The sequence below is a fragment of the Rhagoletis zephyria genome, unplaced genomic scaffold (assembly GCF_001687245.7).
Source record: "Rhagoletis zephyria isolate East Lansing unplaced genomic scaffold, Rhagoletis_zephyria_1.1 Rzeph_scaffold_01082, whole genome shotgun sequence".
NCBI classification, from domain to species: Eukaryota; Metazoa; Arthropoda; class Insecta; order Diptera; family Tephritidae; genus Rhagoletis; species Rhagoletis zephyria.
In genome coordinates, this window is record NW_016158166.1 from 85,948 (window position 1) to 95,599 (window position 9,652).

Below are 9,652 nucleotides of genomic sequence, written 5' to 3' on the forward strand. Positions count from 1 at the left end.
CTTTACCACAGTAAGTAAGTAAGTTTTATTCATTATTATCTTAAAAGAATTAAATTTGATACATCAAATACACAGATACATTAGTAAAACTTAATTTAATAAGATAATAGTTAATGGCGTTGAGTGTCCCAATAAATGGACAGAGATAACGCCATATTCTTAATATATATAATTAGATGTTGAGTATTGTGGGGTACAAATAGTTGTAAACAAAAAAGGAATATGGATTATCCAAAAATCAATTTGCAATTAAATTTACCAGATAAAAATTACAGAAGAGTAGCAATACAATTTTTTGCAATATTTAAGTAGAAAAAGCGATCATGTTAAAGGCCGCAGCAGAACTTCCATGTCGTCATGTTCGAAGCCGAGAAGCCACGATTTCACTGCCTTAAGGAAGACGGTTAACCTTCTAATGACTTGAATAGCTTTAGGGAGTTTATTAAAAACCATACAAGATACTATGGTAAAGAAATTACGAAACATGGTGGTGCGAGAGGCAGGTACTGCAACATTTGGATGCGAGCTGCTTCTCAACTTGTACGAATTGCATATTGGACTACGTAAATAACCACTTCTCATAAAAAAAAACTTTCAAAACATTATAGTTAGTAGTATAACTGCCTCACAGGAAGAATATTTAGTCTTCGGAAAAGGTACATAGAATGCGCTAGACGGGTAGCTTTACATATTCTTCTTAAGAGACACTTCTGCAGTATCAAGAGCGGACGAATTTTGCTATTATATGCACTACCCCAGCAACTAATACCGTATTGTAATTTTGACTGTATAAGTCCATAGTACACCATTTCCAATACACTGCTCGAACATAATTTATGAAGACGATAAAAGGAGCGTACAGTTGATAGTAGATATTGTTTCATAGCCGAGATATGCGAAGACCAACTCAAGTTTTGATCAATTATAACTCCCAAGTACTTAAAACTGGACACAACTTCAATCTTGAAACATTTGGTGTCACAGTCCAATTCTGGTGCATAATCAGCGCGTGACCCGTTATTAGCACAAGTGTGGTTAGGTAGATTGTGCCGCATACAGACTGCAGAGTGAAAAGTAATATCACCAATTGGCATTTCCCTACTGCTAAGACTGAAATACATTAATTTTGTTTTGTTACTTACAAGGAGTTTGTGGTTGGCAAACCACACCCTCAATAGGTGCACATCGTGACTTATATCAGTAAAAAGATTAAAAGAGTTATCAGAGCAATAAGCAATTGCCAAGTCATCAGCAAATGCTGTGACTCTTCCTATAAAAGGTATTGAAAAGAGCGAGTTTATATAAATCAAAAATAGAATTGGCCCAAGCACCGAGCCTTGAGGTACTCCCAAATCCAATAGTCTGGTTGTACTTAGATTATTACTTATTTTTACTCTCTGCCTTCGTAAAGTTAAATAGGATTTAAACCAATCTAGAACGTTTCCCCGGAAACCTGCTGAGTGCAATTTGCACAAAAGTATGTTATGATCAACCATGTCAAACGCTTTTGTAATGTGAACAAAAAGGCCAGCACAATTTTTCTTGTCATCCATTGCTTTATATAGAAAAGAGCACACTTCAAGAAGGGCGTCCTCAGTAGAAGCTCCCGACCGGAACCCGAATTGCACTGAACTGAAATACTTGACCTTTTCCAAATATGCCAAGATCCTACACTTCACAGCTTTTTCAAAGACTTTGGAGATTGATGGCAGTAGAGAAATAGGTCTATAGTTGTTTTTGTCTTTTCTATTCCCTTTCTTGTAAAGAGGTATAACAATAGCGCATTTTAAATCCTCAGGAAATACTCCTTCAATAATACTGCAATTAAATAAATGTTTTAAAATATCAACAACATAGAGAGCTATGCTTTTCAGCGTACGGTTCGAGATATCATCATTACCAGAGGAATCGGAATTATTTAAAGAATTTATTAAACTTAGGATCTCTGAGCCCGAGATTGGTTCAAAGAAGAAGCTACTTCCAAAAGAACTGTTTTCAGAATAAACTGGGCGGTTGGTACATGTGCATCGTGTAGCGGGAGTATTTCCAATCGTAGCGAAAAATTCATTAAAGTGATTAGCAACATGTGAGGGGTTTGAAACAAGCACCCCATTGTTTTCCAAAGTAATAGTATTATCTTGTCTTTCTGACTTACGATTAAGAATATCATTTACTACATTCCATTCTTTTTTAAGGTCACCATTTGAAGCTAACAACCTATTCTTATAAAAATTATCATGGCATAAAGAAGTTTCTTTGCGTAACCTGCTGGTGACGCGATTCACATGCTTCCGAAGGCGGATGTTCGTTGGGTGCTTACGACACTTTGCGCGTAATTTATTTTTCAGCTTGATCTTTTTTAGTATATTTCGATTTATCCAGGGCTTGAGAATGACTTGCGCACGTTTCGGTGAAACAACATAGCTCGATTCGGTTATGTGAGCCTTTAGTATAGACAAAAATAAACTATACGCTCTAGTAACGTCTTTTTCTGCATAGACCGTTTCCCATTTCTCATATCGAAGCAACTCATGAAGAGCCCCAAAATTTGTTTTATTGATGAGTGGAACACCCTTTTTAATATAGCTCCGATCATTATTTTGATTGAATTGCAAGCCGATCATGCAATGGTCAGAAATCCCCAGATCTAAATTTAAGCCAAGAAAAGGGCTAAGTCCACACTTATCGAATCGTGCATAAATATGGTCTATGCAGGTGCCAGAATCAGGCCGAGTACTACAATTAATATACGATGTCAAGCCATGGCTTGCTAACAGCTCCAAGTGATTATCTAATACGGCATTGGAGCCTAATAAGTCAATATTGAAATCCCCTAATAAGACTAAATTTGGTGCCTTTTCCTTATCTAAAAAGGATGTGAATTCTTCATGAAATACCTGCATAGGTACCGAGTGAAATCTGTAGAAACAAACGAAACTAACTAGCTCTTTTTTTATGTAGACATCTATTTTCAAAATATCCGCGCTTGATAGGCAGAAACGTGCTATATCGCATTCGTACATATTTTTTATAAAAACTCCTACACCACCAGCTGAGTACGAGTCATTAGGGTTCGCGAAAAAATTATAGCCAGGAATATGGTAATCGTTAACCTCATAGGAGAAGATCCAAATTTCTGATACAAACACAATATCTGGAAAATACTGAAAGGCTTCAAGGTTCAGACATAATGAATCAAAATTCTGTCGCAGACTTCTTATATTTTGATGTACAATAGTTAAAGTGCTTTTTCCCACTGCTAAAAGGTTTAAATAATTTATAACGTTTATGACAGGCCTGTCGTCTATAAAATAAGATATATTATTCATTTATAAATTAAACAATAAAGGTATAAAAACTAAAGAGAAAGATCATCTAGATCTTCGAAAGTATTAATAACGACAGGTCTATCATTTTCTGATTTTCTTAAGAGTAATTTGGAGTTACTCATCCACAAATATTAAAAATTTTTTTCTTTTTTAACCTTGCTAGCAGCTAAAAATAATGCTCGGTTGTAGCTGGTAAAACAGTTGTTAATGAAAATATTGCTAATATTATTGCCAGTAGCTGAGAACAAAGGGGTTTTAAGTTTCTTCTTAGCAGTTCTTTTGGCCATCATAATTTTCTTTTTGATATACGTAGACTTGAATTTTACCCAAATATTGTGCCTAAAACTACTATCCGAAGTTCCCCTCACGCTTATACGTTTGATGCTAAATTCCTCAATTTCTTCTTCAGGAACCACCACATCTAATGCATCACTGAATATTTTGTTTACATATTCTTTCGCATTCTCTTTACTGGTATTCGGCACTCCGACAATTTCTATTTTTTTATTTTTTTTTTAATTAAGAACTTTTTTCATCGGTATAGGGTGATTTGAAATTTGATGAAATTAAAAACATGCACTATGCCAGACTGCTCTTCATTGGCATTCGGATCTCTTGTAACTCTGACTAAGTTTTGGAATACCAATAATAATACCATGCAGGTTCACTAGTTGTACATATTGTGACAATCTATCGAAAAAGAGATTATTGTTTTTAATCTTGTATAGAGACAAACAAAAATATTGCGGCATATTCTTGTTTTCATACGAATCGAAAATCACGAAATTTTTCTATCATTGTTCATACAAAAATTTCAAATTTTCGATTCGTACGAAAACAAGAATACGCCTCATTATGTATAGATTTTATAGAAACTTGAATTCAAATATACTATGTACATACTTGAAACTATTAGCTGTTGATCATTTACGTTGATTATCAAATTATGCGCTACATTCCACGTTAAACTCGTTGGAAATAGTGATAGAACGATACGAGTACCGAGTATCGAATATCGATACTTTTCATGAGAACTCGAGACTATGAACATAAAGCTCATTTACTTCAATACTGTCATAACTCAAAAAACCGAAAACCCGAGAAACATGCCTTTAAAGTTTTTAATTCACATATAGTCACCCTCATGCTAGAAGCATGAATGTGCAAATTTATCAGTTTTGAGTTACTGGGTTGACTTGGTTAATCTTTGGATTTTCTATGTTATACCAAAGCCCAGAATACCTTGCGTACACGGAAAGTAAATATTTTACAATTTCAATTGCATAATTGTAGAGCTAAGTCTTGCAAAAAAAACTTTCAAATTTGATTTCCCAAATTTTAATTTTTACACATTCATGTTTATAGCATACGGACGACGATATGTATACTCCCATACTAATAATTAATACATATTTCGTTTTAGTGAGCTACTGGTAATTGACACAGTTATTAAATTTTTACACAACCTAGAAGAAAATGTATCGGTCATTTCAAAATTGGCGTCGGGTGAAAATTTTTAAATAATTGAAAATCGAATATCTTGCCTCCCCTTTGATAATGAATGGAGGAAGAGGATGGTCTTCCGACTCGACAACTGGGCCTCTCTCCAACATAAGGCATCCGTCGTTAACCCATGGATTCTACCTTCGTTGNTTTTTATTTTTTTTTTAATTAAGAACTTTTTTCATCGGTATAGGGTGATTTGAAATTTGATGAAATTAAAAACATGCACTATGCCAGACTGCTCTTCATTGGCATTCGGATCTCTTGTAACTCTGACTAAGTTTTGGAATACCAATAATAATACCATGCAGGTTCACTAGTTGTACATATTGTGACAATCTATCGAAAAAGAGATTATTGTTTTTAATCTTGTATAGAGACAAACAAAAATATTGCGGCATATTCTTGTTTTCATACGAATCGAAAATCACGAAATTTTTCTATCATTGTTCATACAAAAATTTCAAATTTTCGATTCGTACGAAAACAAGAATACGCCTCATTATGTATAGATTTTATAGAAACTTGAATTCAAATATACTATGTACATACTTGAAACTATTAGCTGTTGATCATTTACGTTGATTATCAAATTATGCGCTACATTCCACGTTAAACTCGTTGGAAATAGTGATAGAACGATACGAGTACCGAGTATCGAATATCGATACTTTTCATGAGAACTCGAGACTATGAACATAAAGCTCATTTACTTCAATACTGTCATAACTCAAAAAACCGAAAACCCGAGAAACATGCCTTTAAAGTTTTTAATTCACATATAGTCACCCTCATGCTAGAAGCATGAATGTGCAAATTTATCAGTTTTGAGTTACTGGGTTGACTTGGTTAATCTTTGGATTTTCTATGTTATACCAAAACCCAGAATACCTTGCGTACACGGAAAGTAAATATTTTACAATTTCAATTGCATAATTGTAGAGCTAAGTCTTGCAAAAAAAACTTTCAAATTTGATTTCCCAAATTTTCATTTTTACACATTCATGTTTATAGCATACGGACGACGATATGTATACTCCCATACTAATAATTAATACATATTTCGTTCNAGAGATTATTGTTTTTAATCTTGTATAGAGACAAACAAAAATATTGCGGCATATTCTTGTTTTCATACGAATCGAAAATCACGAAATTTTTCTATCATTGTTCATACAAAAATTTCAAATTTTCGATTCGTACGAAAACAAGAATACGCCTCATTATGTATAGATTTTATAGAAACTTGAATTCAAATATACTATGTACATACTTGAAACTATTAGCTGTTGATCATTTACGTTGATTATCAAATTATGCGCTACATTCCACGTTAAACTCGTTGGAAATAGTGATAGAACGATACGAGTACCGAGTATCGAATATCGATACTTTTCATGAGAACTCGAGACTATGAACATAAAGCTCATTTACTTCAATACTGTCATAACTCAAAAAACCGAAAACCCGAGAAACATGCCTTTAAAGTTTTTAATTCACATATAGTCACCCTCATGCTAGAAGCATGAATGTGCAAATTTATCAGTTTTGAGTTACTGGGTTGACTTGGTTAATCTTTGGATTTTCTATGTTATACCAAAACCCAGAATACCTTGCGTACACGGAAAGTAAATATTTTACAATTTCAATTGCATAATTGTAGAGCTAAGTCTTGCAAAAAAAACTTTCAAATTTGATTTCCCAAATTTTCATTTTTACACATTCATGTTTATAGCATACGGACGACGATATGTATACTCCCATACTAATAATTAATACATATTTCGTTCTAGTGAGCTACTGGTAATTGACACAGTTATTAAATTTTTACACAACCTAGAAGAAAATGTATCGGTCATTTCAAAATTGGCGTCGGGTGAAAATTTTTAAATAATTGAAAATCGAATATCTTGCCTCCCCTTTGATAATGAATGGAGGAAGAGGATGGTCTTCCGACTCGACAACTGGGCCTCTCTCCAACATAAGGCATCCGTCGTTAACCCATGGATTCTACCTTCGTTGTGAAATCCAGCCCACTCTTTCCAATATGAATGGGCTTCACCACATTTGCTTCTCGTCTTCTACATTTGCATTTCATTTTCATAGTAAAGTTATTTATAAATACATGTACGCGTCAAACAATTATAAAATATTTGCTTTTAAAAACTTGGAAGTAAGCTTTTTGCTATAAACATTTAACTTACACATGTAAAACTAATTTATCGGAAGTTTATTCCAAAAACTCCTTTAGATCAAAATAAACCTATTAAGAGCAGTAACTATTCAATTTACAAATAGAAGAGGTGAAAAAAGCACAGCAATCTGATTTTTGTTTACTTTTTGCGTTCTCTTTGAGAATACTTGGAAGTACGAGTATTATGGATACTTTTTTGCAAATATGAGTACTGGCATCGATACCTTTTAGAGTATTCTATATGAGTACTAGTATAGATAGATGGCAGCCGCTGTGGTTTAGTGGTAATCAGGGCGCGCTTACACTCCGCAGGGCCTGGGTTCAATCAACATCGCAAAAATATAGAAAAAAGGTTTTTTCATAACAGCGGTCGCCCCTCGGCAGGCAACGCCCAACCTCCGAGTGTATTTCTGCCATGAAAGACAGCTTCTCATAAAAATACAATCGCCGTTCGGATTCGGCGTAAAACTGTAGGTCCCTCCCCTTTGTGTGACAACATCAAGGCGCACGCCACAAATTGGAGGAGAAGCTCAGCCAAGCACTTACATATGTGTAAGCGCCAATTTATTATTATTATAATTAAATATTTACATTTTACATATTCTATTTACGAATCGACACTATACGCAGTGTATTTAAAGAGCTCTAAATTTTTAACAACCAGATGTCTAAGTTTATTTCTTGCCGAAAACCGGGACATTTTGCGTCCCGGCAGGTATTGTACCGGGAACGGGGCATAGCTCTTAAATCCGGGGCAGTCCCGTCGAAAACGAGACGTTTGGCAACCGTGCGCACATCACAAATTGGAGGAGAAGCTCAACCAAACACTTAGCGAACTCTGTGAGCACCACATATTTAATTTATTTTTACCTCTAATAGTCCTTGGATCAAAACAGGTATACTGGGACTACGTATGTCTTCTTCATTGAAAATTTCCCGAAGCGCTAAATTCTTCCAGGTTAAGTAATGTAGAGGCTGCGCAGTATGCCGCAACACAACATTTATATAGTCGGATATGTTATTCGAACGTATACGTGCTAATTCAGAATAGAAACCTAAAAAGAAACGAAAGGAAGAAGTCATGATGTTGGTGTAATTTAAGGTTTGTGTAGCGTTTGATTACTGGTCAAAATGAAAGATCCAGCATCTTTAGCAACTCCAATTATCATTGGAACTGTGCGATTGGATACTAATGCGGCGGGATGAACGGGAAGATATCCAAGACTGTCTCCAACTGTTAGTTTGAAACCTCCCATAAAATGTAACCCACGATTCTCATTCTCCTCCTTTCATAAAAAAAATATTAATTTTAAATTTATAATTTATATATGTACATATAGTTAAGATTGTGTGCGAGTGCGATTCAGTTATAGCCTTAATTGAGGAAATACATATCGTCATTTAAAGTACAAAACCGCGTATCATCATTTTGCAAAACCTCGTAACTGACATTTGCTGCCAAAAATTAGGTTTGCTCACACAAGCTCTTGACTCAGTCTTATTCATTCATCCTGAAATATACTAGCCAGAAATGCGATTGCTTAACAAAAAAGATAACCATTTTGAAATATGAGTATTTTTACTCTCTAGAAAATGATTTATATAATCTCACATACGCGGTTTTACATTGTCTTGATACGCGGTTTTGCATTTTGTTGATAAGCGGTTTTGTACTTTAAACGACGATATGTACATATGTACATTAAGCCAGTAACCTTTTGATCACTTTTGGCTATTTTGCTTTAGTTCATTTAATGTTTATTATTTGTTCATAAAAGTTTAGCTCATTATACAACAAACACCATATAAATTCACATTTCAAACTTTGTGCAAATATTATCAAAAATCATCCAAAGTTGCATCTAATTTTTCAACCATTTAATCAAATTTTTCAGAAATTTTTGAGTAGTTATGCAGTTTTATGGCTTATTAAATTCTTGTATGTATAATAAAGTGCAAGTATAAAGTTCCCAAAAAATCGCGTTGATGACTGCATTCCGATATATTCGATTAAAAAAAAATTTTTGTACTTTGAATGGAAGAAAATATGTGTGCTGAAAAAATTCCCACAAAAATCAACGCGATTTTTACAACCTTTTATTTAACTTGGTCATTAGCAACTTCAACCTTGCACTTTATTATACTATAATTTAATGGGATTTAAAATTGCATACTCAAAAAAGTTAAGAATCTTAATTCAGAGGTCCAGTTAGCGAAATATCAGTCTCTGAAAATCGAGTAGAGTTTCAATTTGGACATTAAAATATAAATGAGATGACTCGCACCCAGCCTGAGTAAAAATACATACATAATGTCGTCTCATAGTTTCCAAGATTTCCGTAGTACTTAGTCTTTCAAAGCAGATATGAAGATTTTGAACTTCTGGCGCACTGACGCGAGGGCAGCGAGCTAATCGTGCAAAGCTGCGCACTGTGGAGAGTGCATCTTGTTCCAAAAATAATGGATTTAAGGCGGTACCTGACTGGAGGATGAGTTTGTGAAAAAGACCTTGTGTCTGCAAAAGAAATAAATACACATATTTATGTCAGTACATAGGTAATTACTGTGCTGGATGTACGAATATGTATGAATATATGTAGATATATATATATATATATATATATAT

At 34.2% G+C, this 9,652-nt stretch overlaps 1 protein-coding gene across 1 annotated transcript in view; it reads right to left on the reverse strand.

Annotated features, from left to right (window-relative positions):
- The window catches only part of Glt (Glutactin), a 61,824-nt gene that overhangs the window by 21,874 nt on the left and 30,298 nt on the right, over positions 1–9,652 (reverse strand). Inside the window, exons 3-5 of the mRNA XM_017615859.1 lie at positions 9,335–9,541; positions 8,150–8,312; positions 7,897–8,081 (exon numbers count right to left, since the gene is read on the reverse strand). Coding sequence (XP_017471348.1) covers positions 7,897–8,081; positions 8,150–8,312; positions 9,335–9,541 — 555 coding nt within the window. The remainder of the gene's footprint in view (positions 1–7,896; positions 8,082–8,149; positions 8,313–9,334; positions 9,542–9,652) is intronic.